This window comes from Trachurus japonicus, chromosome 19, assembly GCF_045865225.1.
Source record: "Trachurus japonicus isolate A0001 chromosome 19, Traja_1.0".
Lineage (NCBI taxonomy): Eukaryota > Metazoa > Chordata > Actinopteri > Carangiformes > Carangidae > Trachurus > Trachurus japonicus.
The window spans coordinates 13,693,248-13,712,990 of NC_140925.1; the positions used below are offsets into that span (position 1 = coordinate 13,693,248).

At 43.3% G+C, this 19,743-nt stretch overlaps 1 protein-coding gene across 1 annotated transcript in view; it reads right to left on the reverse strand.

The window, feature by feature from the left end:
• Positions 1-1,263: 1,263 nt before the first annotated feature.
• Positions 1,264-19,743, reverse strand: part of dnah9 (dynein, axonemal, heavy chain 9) — a 186,307-nt gene continuing 167,827 nt past the window's right edge. The window contains exons 74-78 of the mRNA XM_085760635.1: positions 16,230-16,400; positions 10,961-11,143; positions 4,982-5,235; positions 3,839-3,974; positions 1,264-1,638 (exon numbers count right to left, since the gene is read on the reverse strand). Coding sequence (XP_085616761.1) covers positions 1,411-1,638; positions 3,839-3,974; positions 4,982-5,235; positions 10,961-11,143; positions 16,230-16,400 — 972 coding nt within the window. The 3' untranslated portion in view covers positions 1,264-1,410. The remainder of the gene's footprint in view (positions 1,639-3,838; positions 3,975-4,981; positions 5,236-10,960; positions 11,144-16,229; positions 16,401-19,743) is intronic.

The following is a 19,743-nucleotide window of genomic DNA, read 5'->3' on the forward strand; positions in this document are numbered from 1 at the left end:
CCATCCATTGGCTATACCGCTTATCCGCGCTGGAGCCGGTCCCAGCTGACACAGGGCGAGGATGGGCCCACACCCTGGACAGGTCGCCAGAGGATCACTGACATACAGAGAAGAACAACCTCACACGCTCACATTCACACCTATGAGCAATTTAGAATCACAAATCAGCCTAGTGTGTATGTAATTGGACTGGGGGAGGAAGCCAGGGAACCTGGAGAGAACCCACACAGGCTCAGGGAGAACATGCAAACTCCACCCAGAAAGCCCCCAGGCCTAGGAAACAAACCCAGAACCTTCTTGCTGTGCAGCAACAGCACTAATCACTGCACTGGCACAGACCTTCTATTCCAAAGCTTTGATTTTCTCAGAATTATGTTCATGTTCTGCACTGACTAAAGATAAAGAAAAAAATGAGCAAGATAAACCATGTTAGAAGCAGCTAACATGGTCAGATTGCTAAGCTCTGAGCTGGACAGTGTTTTTTCATTAGTCACATGACCTGTGGTGGTAGTACTTCCTCAAAAGTGTCAAAGTGTGCTGAACATAGTGGTTTTACATTTTGTTTTATTTCTGTTTGTTAGCTAATCCCCGATTTCCACTGGATCCGACTCCACTCCGTTCTGACTCGCAAACGCTGCAGCAGTTCGCACCCATTCAATTCATTCAGAGAATTTCCACCGCATTCGCCCCAGCTAGTCACAGCTCCGGCATCCGGCAGAAATATGCAGCAGGTCTATCAATCCACGTCGATTAGATCGTAAATCATCACTTTGTCAACATTAATTTCACCCGCTGGCACATGCAACAACTCAACAATCAATCAGAGGGACCTAAAGCTTACTGTAGAGGACGTCATGGAAGAAAAAATATTAATCATGGAGGTGGAAAACCGCAATATTTTACGATACAACACACCCGTTCTACAAGAACACAAAAAACAGAGTAAGTAGCCTGATAGAAAATCAACCTCATTAAGACAAAGTTATCTTTCGTTTACATTGTAACATCACTTTATACACGGCTGTTATCACGATAGTTTGTAGTTCTCTGTGATCTCGGGTCTCCAGCTGCTCTGGGCATCAGAGACGGATCGGAGATGGATCGGAGATGCGATGCAACCAGTCGGAGTTGGAACAGAGCGGAGATGGATCCAATGGAAATTGGGGGTAAGTTTGCTAACATTAGCTAAGTTAGCTTAGTGTCAAACACAGCTCCTAGTGGAACTGATCAGGCTGTAGCAACATAAGCCCTGAGTGCTTTGAATTGAGAAAGTTTCAAGCTTCAACAAATTCAAGTTTTCATCTCTTCGAGCAAGATTGTCACTTCTTGTCTGGCTTTTAAATATTTGGTCCAAATGGGATTTGAACCCTTGACCCTGTTGGCACCATCACCACATTCATAACAGCAACACTAGATCTGCAGCAGCAGGGCCACACCGGCTAAGGTCCACTTGGAGGGGCTCTCTTTGGTCTTCAGGTTGAAGGTCCACACATACGTGGGTCCCCTCTGACGGGTCTTGTAGACGGGACACTGGTAGACGTTCCTGCTGTCCTGCTTGTCCACTGGGATGGCTCTGATGAAGATGACCGGCATGGTTGGGGTGAGCTCCTTCAGACGGGCGTCAACGATCATACCGCTCTGGAAGGAGGGATGACAAACCAGTTAAAGGGATAGTTCAACATTTTGGCAAAATCACTTATTACCATAATCCCTATAGTCATAGCAGTAGGTTCATTACCTTTTATTATTGGTGCATGTTGTTTTTAGATCGGCGGGGCAGAGACGTGAGCTGCTCAGTGAACACAATGGAGGTGAACGGTACAGGTCCCCTGTCCCTCATCAAACTCATCAAATACACAATCCAACAACTCCAAAACGCTCTGATGGACAAGTTGTGACCTGCACATTCACCACGCTATGAGATAATCATGTAACATTACGAGACAGAGTTGTTTTCAAGGCAAATGCGTAGCTGGAACTACTGCTGCTGGGCAGAGTGTTTTCAAAGGCACAAGTAGTTTGGTGTATTTGCTTCATGTGTAGTAATGCTACATAATTATACGTTATTATTTCATACCGTGGTGAATGTGCAGGTCACAACTTGTCGACGAGAGTTGTTGGATTGTGTATTTGATGAGTTTGATGAGGGACAGGGGACCTGTACCATTCGCCTCCATTGTGTTCACTGAGCAATTCACGTCTCTGCCCCGCTGATCTCAAAACAACATGCAGGTAATGAGGTAATGAACCTACTGCTATGGCTATATAGGGATTATGGTGATAGGAGAATTTGACAAAATGTTGAACTATCCCTTTAAGAACAAAATAAACATACAATTAAAGGTTAAACTCCCTATTTCTCATCCATACTTGTGGTTTGTCTAGAAAGTGAATGTTTGTGCCATTTTTGAAGAAGTACCATCAAGGTGTTACTGAGGTATGTCACCCACACATGGACGGACAACCTGCAGGCAACATGCCTCTGGCTCTCACTGCTGCCGACTCAGAGGGTTTAAAAATACATGTTTAACTTCTCTGGTTTGGCACCGGTGACGTCAGACCCGGAGTTTGCTGAACACAGTCCTCTGGTGCCCTTGAAAAGTGGTGAAAGTCGGCCGAGTCTGAGTGGAAGTCAAGCCGCCCTGCCTCAGAATACACACTCTCTAAACACACTGAAACAGAGTGGTCTGTCTCATTAATTAATCCTCCTACACTTAGCGCCTGACAAACAGAGCTTTCTCCATGCATGCACAGTGACTTTCAGGAATGAAACGTAAATCCTGACGACTTTGGAAAAGCTCGAAGGACAAAGCACTAATTGCATCTGGAACTGCTGTAAAACTTTAAAGACGTGTTAAATACGAATAAGTTTACGTTTGAGTGTCTATAGATACAAAACAAAGCGTATCTTAAAGCACAACATGTGGGCTCAGTCACATTCCCTCTAAATGAGTTTAATAACACACTGTTCCTGCTTTTATTGTTCAATCTCAATCTCCCATATTGAGAGAATATAAATGTATGACCGAGCTGGAGTAAGTATTGTCCATCACATGAACACACTGGCTCCCCCCCCTGTGCATTTCCATCAGGCCCATTCAGCAGCACACAAGGTGTTTATCATGTACAGTATCTGGCTGTCTTTGATGTCTGAAATACAATGCTCATTAATATAGATGAGTAGGTTTATCATAAATCTTTGACTTTTATTGCTGCACAGAGCTGCGTCCAGATGGAGAGCTGCTTACTCTTCTGTTCACACTTGGCTTCTCCCCGCCAGTGGCACAGAACTGGCCTTGGGGCCGAGAGGAGGACGAGGAGGAGGAGGGGTGAGGAGGTGGGGGCGAGGAGAAGCCGCCTGGCCCCGTCTGTCTATTTGCCTGCATCTCCCCAACTTTAATGAAGAGAGAGAAAAAAAAAAGCGCTCCGCTCCTCTAAAGGGTGTTCTAAGTGTTCAAGTGCAAAGTCGGCATATTCTCTAATTAAGAAGTCTACAGGGATGCTCCTTGAAAGCCGGGTGTGTATACAGTAGCTGTATGTATGTAGATAGATAGCGCCCTGGGAAGCTGAGTAATGCACTGTGCTCTGAGAGCTCGACGCAAGCAGGATGCAAAGGAGAAAAAAATTAAACCGCAAAGGGAACGTGGAGGCCTTTTAGGGGGGAGAAACGTGGAAGTTGCTTCACTGGCCACGACTGATGTGTCGAAGAAATTTTCTGTGGAAGGGTTCTTCGGGAATCAAAGTGCCAATACCGTTTTCCGACTCTGTGACGATCAGCCCAGGAGAGAGAGAGAGAGAGAGAGAGAGAGAAAAAAGAAAGAAAAAATCAATGGTGTACCTGAGTGTCCCAGCGCGCTCCCTCCATGTACAGTCCGTGTACATACGCGCCCTCACGAGGCGGCGAGCTGAAGTCCTCGCGGTTCTTCTTGGTGACGTCGCACTGCAGACCCATGCTGTCCAGAGGCCACTCGTTCCTGTCAACACACACACACACACACACACACACACACACACACACACATTACACCAGGCTGTTTCCATCACATCCTACAGTGGCATGCAAAGGTTTGGGCACCCCTGGTCAAAATTCTGTTAATGTGAACAGTTAGCATTCATCTTGTGTTATCTTTCTGCTATCATCTCTGGTGTTAGGGTCGGTTTTGATCTGTGTCTAAAATCAGCTGTGAAATACACTAAAAACATTTTTTTTCTTCCAATTTGTTTTTCATCTCTTGGTTACATTGTTAGACTTCTTTATCCATGAAAATGTTGGTTTTAATATGTTTGGTGTGGGCCCCTGGGCCTTTTTTGTCAGTTTACCCCCTGACTTCAATGTAACCTTCCTCTTGTTAGCTTTCTGCTACCATCTCTTGTGTTAGGGTCGGTTTTGACCTGAGTCTTAATCCCATTTGTTTCTCATCTCTTGGTTACATTGTTAGGCTCCTTATCCATGAAAAGGTTGGTTTTTCACTTATGATTTCAGTTTTAACTCTAATTATTGTTCTCATCCTTATAACCGGGTCAAAACCGACCCAAACAACACAGATGTCATAATTTTAACCAGAGCATTTTAGAATTTTGTAAAAAAAAAAAAAAAAAGTTTTATTTTGTTTAAATAGAGGTTCAAAGTCAAGAAGCCTTTGCGATAAACAAATTAATGTGATTCTTTTATGCATTAAAAACCTAAAAACAGGTCAGTGGCGACCCGAACACAAGAGGATGATTAAGCAAGTGGAAGATGAAATGATCTCCAAAAGACTTAAAATTAAACATGAAACACTCTTTTGAAATGTTTTAATCAACATCATTTTAGTTTTCTACAGTTTCAGAGTGAAAAAGGGAAACAAAGCAGCAGCCTGCAAAAGAATGAAACCCAGGAGACTTGAGCTCTCAGATAACTTTGACCAAGGTATCTGACAAGATATATACTATTTACACACTTTGATAGTTTCCAAAGGGGGGGTGGGGGGGGGGGCTGTACCTTCGAGCCATGGCCTGCATGATGGCTGTGAGGAAGGACTGGGGGTTGAAGAAGCCGGCCAGCCAAACCGCCGAGGGTAAGACGAAGTCTGTGGACCAGGCCTCCAGCTCCTTGATCCGGACCAGCAGGTCGGTGAACCACAGGGCCAGGCCTGACATGGAGGGGTACGCCCGCTTGGTCCAGTTCTCTGGAACCAGGTCCAGGAAGATGGCGTTCTGCAGGTTCTCCATGTCGCTGGTCATGGTTAATTCTCCCTGGGGGGATGGGGCACCACAGACAAAAAGACATTTTAAAGGTCCAGTGTGTAAAATGGGAGGGGGGGAGTGACATCTAAAGTTCAGCTTCTGGATCGCAGTGCTCACTCGCTCACACTCACCTCTCCCGTCAGCAAAGGGACGGTGGCCTCCGAGGACAAAATAACTTGTTTACCACGACTGGGGCGACTGGGAGTATTTCAGGAGCATGGATCGATGAGATGAAGATCTAAACCATTTTATGATATGTTTGCTGTTTCCTTCTCCTTCTTCTTTCCTTCCTCCTTCTTCTTGATTGGTTTATTTATGAACGTGAAACTCTTGAAACGTGTTCTCTGGCTGGCTGGATTTTCCATTCGGGCTGCCATGCAAACATGGCGGCACTCTCTAAAGCAAGACCCTTGTTATACAGTATGTAGATATAAAATAATAATTATAAGGCTACGAAAACCAAACAAATTTTATTTTATAGCAATTATACAAATATATCCATGGGTAGTTTATTCAGATTTTGCCAATAAACCCTGCCAGTTATTACACACTGGACCTTTAAGTCCAGCTGAAATAAACACTTTTAATTTCAGACAGAAATGCCAAAGCTATTTTCAAATGCATTGTTAAAATCTTCAGCAGTGATTCTCTCTGGGCTTTTTCTTGTGCCGTTGAGTCTCGTCTCATCACTGTGTGAAAACCTCTCTCGGAACAATTTGCACCCTGACAGAGGAGTTTAAATAGAAGTGATGCAACCCAGCTAATTAACTCCGATAGCATCTTCTGTTTTGGACACTCTGGCTTTCTGTTCCCACAGGCCCACGCACTGTATGGCAGCTGGCCTGCCACTGGGAGAAACATCAGTGTGGACATTTGACATATGGACACAAGCTCTGTGGTAAATGCACAGACACACTCTGCTCTACCTCTGAGCCATGGCCTCCTCTGACCTGAGATGTCCTTTTTTATCCTTTTTGGGTCAAATCACAGCGTAATATTTGCAGAAATTGACAAATTGACACAATTTGTCGTGACTATGAATGACACGTACACACTCAGAAGACATGGACCCGATGGGATGTGTTGCAATTTGCTGAAATTCAACTCAAGGATGGTGAAACTTATTTTAACAGTTTTAAATTAAAGAAGTGACCTGAGTGAGAGGAGTGTTACTGACAGATCACACGCACTTACAGAGCACGCATACACACACACACACATACACACAGTGGCTTCTCGGTGCTGAGCAGACTTGTAAAAAGGATCTGTCAGGTTAGAGTTTGGACGGTGACTGTGTGTTTTATATTTAACTTATTTCCAGGGTGCGCTCACTCTTTCATCACTTTGAGCTGTGTAGCTGCAGTGTTCTTCTGGTGAAGGCCACGTGACCGACAGGTGACAGGTGTGTTTAGAGTGTCTGCTCTCAGGGGGAGGTGTGAAAATCAGTGGGTTCTTTACATAAGCCAGTAGGTTTACATGCACAGCTAAATTGAGCGTCTCATCGGTGTTCTAGTTGGGATAACTGATGGTGTCCAACTCAACAACATAGGTGGCGATATGCATCGTTTCAGCAGGTTAATACAGAGCCCCTTCTGGTCTACTTTTTTGTCACCTAGTAAATAACTGGATATATATAATTAAAGGGATAGTTCAACATTTTGGCAAATTGGCCCATTGCCATAATCCCTATACCGTATCCTCATACTCATAGCAGTAGGTTCGTTACCTTTAATTGTCGGTGCAAGCTATTTTTAGAACGGCAGAGCAGACCCGCGAGCTGCTCAGAGCTACGCTACGGAGGCTAATGGGATTTCTTGGTTTCCCTCATCAAACTCATCAAATACACAATCCAACAACTCCAAAACGCTGTAAAGTAACTTGTAACTATAACTAATTCCTTTTTAATGTATAGTACCCAGCACTGCTGTAGCTAGAACCTTCCATTCCCTCCATGCGAAGGGAGGTGGGCCAGTCAGTATCTGTATTTTTTTAGCTGAGGATAATTAGAGATGCTTCAGACTGGGACCCAAGGACACAGTCGGCCACATGAGACAGAAGGATGAGAAACTGACAGAGAAATATTTGGGTTTTATTCCATTTCAGTTGACTCGATCAGTGCTGTAATTAAAACATCCCAGTGTTTGCTGTACTTTGAGAACAGACTGAGTAGATATTAGAAGAGTCTGTTGTATAGTTTGGCCTCCCTCCTCTTTCTGATCATCTGAGAACATTTATTTTAATTAGACTGAGCGTTCTCACGGCGACAGATGCTGTCTGGTTCCTGCATAAGTTCTTTTGTTAGTTTGCAAGTTTCCAATCAAGAAGCCGGAGTTTAAAGGGATAGTTCAACATTTTGGCAAATTGGCCCATTGCCATAATCCCTATAGTCATAGCAGTAGGTTCGTTACCTTTATTTGTCGGTGCGAGCTATTTTTAGAACGGCCGAGCCGAGCGGCGAGCTCCTCAGAGCTAAGCTACGGAGGCTAATGGGATTTCTTGGTTTCCCTCATAAAACTCATCAAATACACAATCCAACAACTCCAAAATGCTGTCGTGGACAAGTTGTGACCTGCACATTCACCACGCTATGAGATAATAATGGAACGTTACGAGACAGAGTTGTTTTCGAGGTAAATTCATGCAAAATTGCTGATGTGTGTTCCTGTCGGGAGCAGTTTTCCAGCAAGCAGTCTCTGCATTTGCCTCGAAAACAAATCTGTCTCGTAACGTTCCGTTATTATCTCATAGCGTGGTGAATGTGCAGGTCATAACTTGTCCACAACAGCCACTCGGCTGTTCTAAAAAGTAGCTCACCGACAAATAAAGGTACAGTAACGAACCTACTGCTATGACTATAGGGATTATGGCAATGGGCCAATTTGCCAAAATGTTGAACTATCCCTTTAACAGGTAACATCCTGTTTGCCTCGGCAGCTGAAACGGCGGAGGTCACATCAGGCGTTGAGCAGTTACAAATGGTCGCAGACTGCTGATGCGCACGGCATCCCGGCGGCACGCAGCACTATTCCAGATAAGGAAACATGTTGTAAGATTAGCAGAGAGGCGACAGCACCGAGGAGTAATGAGACAGAGTCAAAACAGTGGTGTCCTGGACCTTCACCCACTGATTCTGCAGCTGATCCTGTGGCTGATGTATTGCTGATGAACAGATACCTGTACGTGACGGTCGGAGCAATTCTTCACGAGCTCGATATGGTTCTGCGGATTTACCGTGAACCCTTCACCTCCTCAGTGTGATCCTGATCTGTCACTTCAGCCACAGACCGCCTCACCAAGGCTAAACCCGCGCACTTCCTATTTATTCCACTATAAAGACAAAATATGATTCCATTTGCTGCTACAATAGTTGACAAGGCTTTTAAATCACTGGGCCGATTTATTGAGGCTTGTAGTGTCGGGGAGATCGAATCCTCATAACTCCTGACAAATGCTTTTACTCATTTTTTTTCTTTTTTCTCTTGCTCTCTTCGTTTCGTTGTTAACACGACTCAGTCAGGCTTGACACACAAGAGCAGAGACGTCTCATTCCTTTCTGCTTTCTCTCTGAGTCACTCTTAAGACCGGGCCTTCTGATAAACACAAGAAAGAGTTCCAGTTATGCAGGAATACTAATGCGGTGTGAAGAGCATCACAGTGACGACAAGTGAGGGTTTGTGTGGTGGAAGATGAGAAGATAGTTCATTTTAAAGTTTGTTTGTTTTACATCTGAGATATTCAGCTCTTAGCAGCGTCCCTGCTGGGCCGGCGCCTCTCAGGGGGATGATTTAGATTGAGATGATTCCTGAGTCCCTCCAACAAATAAGAAATAAAGCCCATTCAGAAGGATGGAGAGATTATATTAGCGTTATAGTTACTGTTATGGCTCTTGTAGAGTTACATAGTGTCATAGAGATGTTGCTGCTGCTGTAGCTGCATCTCTGACCTGCTACATGTTGTGGAGATGGTGGCTAGTGTTGTCTAAGATGTCCTGGATCTTACACAGTGTTCCAGTCTTACACACTTGTTAATGGGTCCATTTTCAATAAATATATCATTTTGTCTTTATAGTTATTTTGTTATTATTATTTAGTGGTCGACTCACCCAGCATTTCCTAGTTTTGGTTTTGTGGACATGGGAATAACATCGCCGGATCGCCGTTTATGGTTGGAACTACGACGGTATATGATCGTTTTCCAACCTCCGACTTTCATTCTTGATGAATGAAAACATTCTTGGCAAATGTTTTTGCTTTCGTCCGTCTTGCGCCGGTCCAAGAATTTCACCGTGCGTGCGGAGGCTCATGGGAAATGTAGTGTGAAAGCACTTCACTTTCCAAAACTCCTCGTTGTCCCTTTAACTCACTGTGTTGGTTTGACCTCATGACTCTCATCAACCTGTTTCCAGCAGCAGCAAATGCTCAGATGAAGTCACTGTTCACAGACTCAGCAGCAAACAGCTGAGACTCAGTCAGTGGGACACAGCCATTTAAGAGACAGATATTTGTCTCTGAGGAAGATGAGTGGATGTTACATTTACAGTTGTGGCCAAAAGTTTTGAGAATGACACAAATACTCATTTTCACGAAGTGAGAATGTTATGAAGAGTCATCAGATGAATTGCAATTTATTGCAAAGTTAAGGAGAGAGGTTCAGTCGTTGTGGAGAAGGCTTCAGGGCGCTCAAGAGAGTCCAGCAAGTACCAGAACCGTCTGCTAAAGTAGATCCAGATCAGGGTTCCACCAGTGCAGAGCTTAAAGGTCCAGTGTGTAATAATTGACAAGTTTTATTGGCAAAATCTGGATATACTACCCATGAATATATTTGTATAAGTGTATAATCGCTATAAAATGAAATTTGTTTGGTTTTCGTAGCCTTATAATTCTTTTTATATATATACATATAGCAAGGGTCTTGCTTTAGAGAGTGTCACCATCTTACGCCGCCATGTTTGTACGGCAGCCCGAATGGAAAATCCAGCCAACCAGAGAGTTTTGCGTTTATAAATAAACCAATGGAGAAGAAGGTAGAAGGAAAGAAGGAGGAGTAGTAAACAGCAGACATATTGTAAAATGGTTTAGATCTTCACCTCATCGCTCCATGCTCATGAAATACTCCCAGTCGTCCCAGTCATGGTAAACCAGTTTTTTTGTCCTCGGAGGCCACCGGGGAGCGAGCAAGAGAGCGCTGCAAACTAGAATCTGAACGCGAGATGTGACGGTTTTCCCCCCATTTTATACACAGGACCTTTAATGCTCAGGGATGGCAGCAGGCAGGTGTGAGTGCATCTGAGGAAAAGAGTTTTGGAGGATAGCCTGGTGTCAAGAAGGGGCAGCAAAGGAGCCACTTCTGTCCAGGACAGGACAAACATCAGGGACAGACTGATGTTCAGAAGGTCCAGGGACTGGACTGCTGAGGACTGGGGTACAGTTTTGTCTCTGATCAATCCCCTTCCCCATTGTTTGGGGCATCCAGAGAAGAAAAGGTGAGCGCCATGGTTAAAGGATGGTACCAGAACCTCCTCCTTAGATTTATTCTGAAACTAAACTAACTAAACTAACTAACTCAACTAAACTTGATGTAATTGTCAATAAAAAGCCTTTGACACTTCTAAAATGCTTGTAATTATACTTCAGTAACCATAGTAACATCCTACAGATCTAAAAACACTGAAGTAGCAAACTTTGTGACTTTGCTCGGTGCGTACACGGCCGCCTGTTTGCATCAGTCTCCTCACCTTCAGTCCCAGGCTGAGCTCCCGGAGCGAGCGTCTGATCTCCTGGGTGAGGAGGTTCATGCGCTCGCACTCCTGCAGCGCCACCACCTGGTAGGGAGTCCTCTCCTCCGCCTTCCCCAGCAGCTCGCTCATGTTGAACTCCTCCGGCAGCTTCTCCGTGATCTCCTCCAGCGCCGCGCGCACCTGGTGACACGTGAGGGGATGAAGGATTGAGTGAGCGACGCCGACGGGAGAAACGCGCCGTCTGATCAATCTCGCCGTCGCAATTAAAGGAACACGGAGAAGGAGCAAACACTGGTTAAATAAAAGACTGATGAGACAAGGGGGTGTCAGATAAACTCAGAGCCAGGACGTTGACAGCCTGAGAAACTGTTACAGTTTCAAACAGATAGCCCATGAATATTCATTGAGATATATTCTGCAACGGCAGCTCTTTGTTTTCAATAACAGTCTAATCCCTCCAGAAAATCAATGCTCACATCATATTTTTGTGGGTAAGTGATGAAAGCTAATGTCTATGTCAACATTTTCCCAAGGCAGCCGGCATTAGCGATCAATCAGCGGATTAGGTGCCGAACAAAGGATATGAGGTCATCATATCTATGGATTTTTCTGTTCAAATATCTGATCTGGGTTTGGCAGCTGCTGGGCTCAATGAATACAAAGTGGGCCTCATCGGTGCACCCAGTGTGGGAGTCATCTCTGAGGACAGGAGCATCCAGAAAGGTCACACATCATAATACATCATGGAACAGATACACACACGCAGCAAGCTGTGGCTAAGATTTGAGATACTAGAGGGCTAAGCAAGGCTTACTGAAGTAAACTGGCTTATTTTCAGAAAACTCCTTTTCTTAAAGGAAGCTCAGTTACCATAGTAACCGTCTTGACCAGTTGAGTCCAGAGGTTTATTGTGAAAAGCCAGACCTGAATAAAGCTGACAAACTGAACCAGGATTCAAATGTTTCCTGCTAAGAGCTGATGGTGTTGTGTCCAGTTAAGACACTGTCTGTCTGTCTGTCTGTCTGTCTGTCCGTCCGTCCGTCCGTCCGTCCGTCCGTCCGTCCGTCCGTCCGTCCGTCCGTCCCATTCTAATGGACACAATATCTGTAATATACCTTGAGGGAATTTATTAAAAAAACAAAAAACCTGAACCCAAAAACAAACTGATTAGATATTGGTGACTGAAGGTCAAAGGTCAAGGTCAATATGACCTCTCAGAACACTTCAAAGCCAGGACTGAAGATCAACACAAACATTATTGATGTCATGACGTCACATGAATATCAAACTCACCACAAAGAACAGCTATCAGCTAAAAAGCTGCTTGAATTCGAAAGGGAAGAAAGATGAAAGTGAATATCCCAGAGTAGTTTAAGGAGATTTATCACACTAGAACTGCATTCTCTGCATTCTGTCTCTGCTCTGACTTTATTGTGAAAGTCCAGGTAAGAAGTTGTGATTGATCTCTCTCTGCTGCTTTGATACATCTTTCTAATATTTGCCTGCCTGCTGCAACATGTGGAGCAGTGGTACTGTACATGTGGTGCTACGGCAGCAAGAACAAGGTGCTTGTCTCCAGCTGCAGTGAGAGAGCCAGTTGTTTACACTTAACAATAGATCAGTTTGCAGCACCTGAACGTCAAACATCAAATATCTAAAAACAGAAACTTTTAATCAAGTGATCTGTATACATCTTCTGAATACAGTGGTAACAGAACTTAAAAAATAAAAAGGTGTTTTGATGTGAATAAGTTATCTTTAAATATAAGTAAAACAAATGTATTATTTTTGGAAATTGTACCATAAATCAAGAGTGCAAATTACTGTTGACAATGTGGAAGTAGAAAGAGTTTTCGAAAATAAGTTTCTCAGAGTCGTTATTGATCACAAGCTGTGCTGGAAGTCACATCAACTTTTTAAAGAATAACATTTTAAAAACCATGTCAATTTTATATACATGTAAAAATATCTAATAAACTCACTAAAAATGATGTACCAATCTCTAATAAAACCATATATAACTTATTGTAGAGAAGTGTGGGTAAAACTATCACTAAACCAATTCTCTTACTTAAAAAAAAAGAGCAATAGGAATCATAAACAAAGCTGATTATAAGCAACCAAACAATCAATGATCTATAAATACATATGAACTCAAATTCAAAGAACTGGTGGACTTTAAAACTGCACAGTTTATGTTCAAAATGAACAACAACATGCTGCCTGACTGTATTCAGAAAATGTTCAATAAAAGACAAAGCCACAACTTTCCATCTTCAGAGGGGTGTGTATATTCAGAAAGACAAAAATCAGAACCAACACTAAACTAAGATGTACAGTACAATGGTAACAGCTGTCAATCTATGGAATAATCCGGAAAATGACTTAAAAACATGCAAACCCATAATCTCATTTATATGTATTAAAAAAAACACTCAAAAGCTGTTGAGCTGTAATTTCTACTGTATTGTACAATGAGGTGCCATGTCAAGACCAAAATAAACTAAACAAAAAGTGTATTGTCAATGGCCCAGTGCTGTTTATATTGATTTGGGGTTTGTACATAAAATAGGAGCTACTGGTTTTACTGGTGAGAGATACTGGTGGTTGCACGCTGACATTTAAGAAGAGAAAATCCAGTAACAAGTCAGAGTGTGCTGCTGTTTTCAAGCCACACTGAGCATAAACGACTGTTAACAAAGCTAACACTCAGGCGACCAGGACCCTTATTTATGATATTAAAAAAGTGACACTTGCACTGTGGAGGGAGTGTGCACGGCTGCACTCTCTCTGACAGAATATTTGTTTGAGCTTTTACACTCAAATAAGCTTCATTTCAGAGCAGTGCTGAACCAGAAAACGCTCCACGAAATGCCATCCCTGAAAAAAAAAAAAGAAATCACCCTGGCTGCTGTCAGAGGCCCCAAACAGTTGGTCTGCAATTTATTTTCAAACAAGTGCACAGCAGCTATAGGAAATGTCACCTGTTGTCATCATACATTTACGATTCGGCGCCAGCTCCCAGAGTGTAGAGACAGTCGACTTTATGGAAGGGTTAGGTTTAAATATGTGCTCTGAATGTCTCCTCTGTACAAGAGCTCGATTTATTCTTTAAGGAGGAACATCGTGTAGGAATTATACGAGGAGTTCAAATGCAAGTGGATTTATTAGAACAAATTGTTCAAACCCCCCGAATCTGATTTTATATTCTAGTGTGACTCCACTGTTTTTAAAGATACTGAAACTGTCAGAGTAAACTGGAGGAATGTGTATAAAGTGCAGCGGTAGTAGCACTGAGACTCTTTGCATTAAACTGCAAGAATCTAAAACTCCTCCATTACACTCCATTACAGTCCGACATTCAAATTCCTACTTTCTATCATCTAGTCAATCTGAGTATTATCAGCAAAATCTGCCTCAAGTCTATAAACAAACGTGCATCAGACATTAAAACATACTGATGCATTACAGCCTTTTACTGTTGTAGCTGCACCAGGTGGAGGTAGATTAGTTTCCTCCCTCCTCCAATCAGACTAGTCTCAGGTCCCTGTTTGTAAAATAACACATAACATGTAAAATGTGAACCATTGTTTACGTTATACGTTATTATTTCATAGTGTGGTGAATGTGCAGGTCACAACTTGTCCACCAAAGTGTTTTGGTGTTGTTGGATTGTGTATTTAGTTTGATGAGGAACAGGGGACCTGTACCATTCACCTCCATTGTGTTCGCTGAACAGCTTGCATCTCTGCGACGCCGATCTCAAAACAACATGCACTGACAATTAAACCGACACCTAAAACTATAGAGATTATGACAATGGGCAAATTTGCCAAAATGTTGAACTATCCCTTTAACTAATGTTTCATTTTGAATATTTCTTCTATTATCTGCCATTTTGATGCTGGTGGCCATTGGGGGTATTTCAGAGGCAGCAGAGAGAAGCAGCCAGTATGCTGTAGGTGTTATGGGCTAGTCAATGCAACGCCGGTGAAGGAGGATGTGTACTTGATAACTCCAGCCACTACCAGCTACCTCAGCGTGGCGTCTTCCAGCTGTATTGTGTTTGCACAAAGGATCTTATAACATCTGAGCCCAGGTTCTGAAATCCTGTGAACAGAGCATTTTCCTTTGGCACTACGTTTTTACATCCCATGAGGTACATATAACAGTGCATCTAAGGGGGGTGCTATATTATGGTCCTCTCTCAGCTGACCTGCAGTGTAACACAGAGTGTTTTTAAAGTGTTGACAGCATGTTTTTCCCGGTGGCCCAGTGCACAGCTACACACAGCGCTGGTAGTCGTCCACTGCTCCTGGTTGGATTTCCCAAGTGAGAGCTCATTGCTCAGGTTCTTATTCAGGTAATGTACAATTTATGCACAACTACCCCACATAAGCTATGTCAACTAACACAGACTGTCCCTTTAAGGCACCAAATGTAATCAGTTCATAAGTCAAATTTGTCTATTGGATGGATATTGAAACAAGTCTCCTCTTTGGGTCATGGACAGTTTTATTAATAGTGATTATTATGGACATTTAGAATGGAAATAACACTGATGAACCATTGGTCCTCCCCAGGTTTAGAAACCCCTCAAGCTTAACTTCTGTGGAACCTGTTAAGGGTTAAAATTTGTTCACAATGTACCAATGCATAAGGAAGTGACCACTTAAGAGTCATGATGGAAATCAGGATTGAGCAATTCAAACAAATCCAATGAATAGTGATGGAGCACCACTAGAGCAGAAAATATGTGGTCCTGATTTCCTATGAGGTTTTGAATGAGTTCTGGGTGGTCTCCTGGAGGAAGCAGAATTAGGGTTTTGTGTTTTTTGTGGCTAGAAACATTTGAAGCAACACTTACTACTTGTCGCGTATTCTCATTCATTGGCGTTTTCCTGGTCTGCAGACATTTTCCTATCAAGTGAAGTCGTGATCTTTCCTGTTTCATCATGACAATCTCTGTGTGCACTAAACCAGGTCCTTTAAAAAAAAAATGATTTCCCTGTTTGGAGTGGAAGAGCTACACTAACCTCGGCCCTCACCACACCTTTGGGATTAACTGGAACACGGACCACAGGCTTATTGCTCTTATTGATCTTATTGCTCAGCATCGGTGTCCAAATCCCAGCAGCCGACTTCCACAGACTGATGGTGTCCACATCTCCTGACCTCGGTGTGAACAATACACCACGAATAGATATACTGTGTGATCAATTTCAGATTTCCTGTGTGAGTCGTGTTTTTTTTTTAATTTTTTTACCTTCTCCTCCCGCGTGGTACCACCACCCTCACCCGCTCCCCCGTCCCTGGGCTGCATCTCCAGGACGGTGCGAAACAGCTTCTCTGAGGTCTGCGTGAGGAAGCCGATCTCAGCGTTGGGATGGAGGCCGTACAGGTAGGGCGACTCGGCAGGTAGGGCATCATCAATGTACTAGAACAGAGGAAATGTGTTTTAAAGGTCACATGGTTGTTTTTTTTTTAATTAAAAAAACTTTCTGAAGCTGAATAGAACAATTTTTTTTAACTCCAACCTTAATTCTCATCCAGATTATTTTAAACCAAGAGCACGAAGATTGGCAACTCCAATTACTTCCTGACTGAAAAGCACCAAAGTCTTTTAAAGTAGTGCTGACAAAGGACAAGAATGGAACCATATAAATGACAGGATATCTCTGGGTGAGATTCAAACACTCAGGATCAATTGACACACTGCTAATGACCATAACAAGGGGAAGGAAACGTGGCATTTTCCATCTGCTGGTCCATAATGAATATAAATGCTTTTAAGTTAGAACAGATGAAAGTGGGAGCTCGATTGAGACAGGCTGTCTTTTGTGGGCCACTTAAACTAAATAAAAAAAAAAAGCTCTTCTAATCATAATGTCCTCATGAAAGTTTTGATGGGAAATATGTTGGCCTTTAATACAGGAACACTTTGTAGTGGGCCCGTTTGATCTCCTCTGTACTCACGGGCTAACTTCTGCTGATTGCATCCACCTGTATATTGTTGAAAGAGGAGCAAAAACTGCTGAGTCACAGGATTCTTCTTCCTCTCCCGAAATACACTGGGAGTTTTGCTCCAGATGGTTGTGAGGGAGGCGACGGCCCCTAACAGACCCCCCGGGGACCCACAGTCATTTACAGCCACCGTTCTCCAGCCAAATCTTACCCAACTGGCCTCAGAGTGTGGTCGTTTGGTGACGACGCTGTGACAATCAGGGTGTGCCCCACTGAGCAGCACCAAGACTGACGGAGACGTAAATACAAGTCATACCCCTCAGGAATCTGGACTGTCTGAGACAACACATTTTCTAAAACACTATTATTCATAAAAAATGTTGCCAGATTTTCAAAGGACTGTAGAAAAAGTGGAAAAAGAAACAACCACAACAAACTCAGCTCACTTACTTACTCCATTCTAAGGACATTAAATAACCCTGAGTGGGTCTAGTTTCAGCTGCAGTGGTCTGCATAAAGAACCCAACTTGTTTCTGATTCCACCCTGTCAATCAAAGCTCATGATAAAAACGATAAATGATGATACACAACAAGCAGGGTGAAGCAGGCTGAGGTGAGGCAGCAGCCTGGCAGGACCAGGAGGAGTCGCAGGTCGGGTCTGAACTAAGTGCTCTAAGTCAAAGTCAGGCTCAGTCATGTCAACATTATCAATGGGGATGAAGGGTTAGCGTTAGGATTCACATCTTATTAGTCGGTCGTCCTCACTGAAATTCTTCAGGTTGATGTTGATCGTTTTTTTAGCCAAGTGAGAGTGTGGAAGCTACTGCACAACTGCCGCCGACTCTGAGGACTACGTACTGAAGTTAAAGCATAAACCCTCTTGCTGTAGGCTTCTGAGACTGTTGTTATTCTTTCATGAGTTCACTGACTGCTGTGTGGAAATCCACACTGGTCCACTAACAAGGCGTAGACGAGTTTGTTTGGAGCTGACGAGAGGATCGAAAAAAGAGAGCTCGATGACGCGGCCGTAGCCGCCGTGATATGACGACACCGCGCCCGCGTAACCAAAGAGTAGATACTGAGCAGGATAGTTAGTTTACCTTAATAGTATATTTGCAAGTACCTGACCCACTGCAGGACTCTGCTGTGAAGGTGGAGACATGCAGCCGTGGTGTATTTGCGACAATATAAAAAAAGAAAAAAAATTTGAAGGAGCGGCGGCTAGGATTTAGGAATAGCGGCCCGCCACTCCTAAACAGAGGAAACACTGCAGAATGAAGACTGCATTTCCCATGAGCTCTAGAGCGTATTGTCGTTCGGTGGACCGAACCGCCCAATACCTCCCGAAGGTAAAGAGTTACACTATTTAGAAACAGCTTATCTTCCCATCGATGGCCTCATTAGCTGTAGTAGGTCACATCAGCAGAAACCAGAGACTTTTTCATATCCAGTTAAAAGTTCTTTGTAGTCGCTTTAAAAGGCTCTATCTAACACCTGGAACAAAGTGCATCACAAGTGTTGTTTCAGACCAACACAGTTGTCGTTTTCCCATCCAGTGCCCACACTGTTTAAAGCAGCAAATACACCGGTGTTTGTGTGTATTGGTCCTAAAATGAGGAGCGGTCGGGTGTGATAATGCTGCATTGTTATGTCGAAGCAGCAGAAAATTACTGACCAACAAAAAACTGGTCTGAAGTTAGTGATGCAGTATTTTACTGTTATTGTAAGGCACATTATCTTGATATGGCCCTGCACAGCTGAACAACTCTTTGCATTTCTTCCCTCAACAGTTTCATAATGAACCGGATATGTATTCACACAATATGTGACCAAGTCACCACAAACAAACACAACTAATACTGTGTCAAACTCCTGCTATGTGAAGCAATCCACCAAAGTGTGAGTGCACCTGGCTTTATTAGGGAATGTGCTTAATGGATGACAATCCTATGAATAATTAAAGGATTAAATGTTACCCTCTAGCTCCAGGCACCTGGAGCACTTAGTTTCCTCTATAGTTGAAATAAAAGTGACATGGATACACCCTCCATGCAACCACACTACATTGTTAAAGGATAGTTGAACATTTAGGCAATTTCACCTATTGCCAGAATCCCTATAGTCATAGCAGTAGGTTCATTACCTTTATTTATCGGTGCATGTTGTTTTGAGATCTGCGGGGCAGAGTATAGTAGAGTTAAGTATTTCAAACTATTTGCTTCATATGTTATAATGTTACATAATTATACATGATTATTTCATAGCGTGGTGAATGTGCAGGTCACAACTTGTCCACCAAAGCGTTGTGGAGTTGTTGGATTGTGTATTTGATGAGTTTGATGAGGGACAGGGGACCTGTACCATTCACCTCCATTGTGTTCGCTGAGCAGCTCACGTCTCTGCCCCGCAGATCTCAAAACAACATGCACCGATAATTAAAGGTAATGAACCTACTGCTATGACTATAGGGATTCTGGTGACAGGAGAATTTGCCAAAATGTTCAACTATCCCTTTAAAATACATTTAGCTGCAGAAACAATTTCGCAATCTTGCCCACTGGTCAAAAACCCACCAAGACTCAGGTCACATGACTCTGCAGCAGACAGCATTTGATTGATGTAAACACATTGCATCCTAATTCACACCCATTTTCCTGCTGTGAGTGCAGACAGTGTAAACACACCTCTCACACCTCATCACAGTGCTATCACACCAGACACACCACGACTACACTGTGCACATGGAGATGGAAGAGTGAGTTTTACAGACACACACTTCGTCGCACATCAACTGCAACACAGACTTAGCAGTCCGC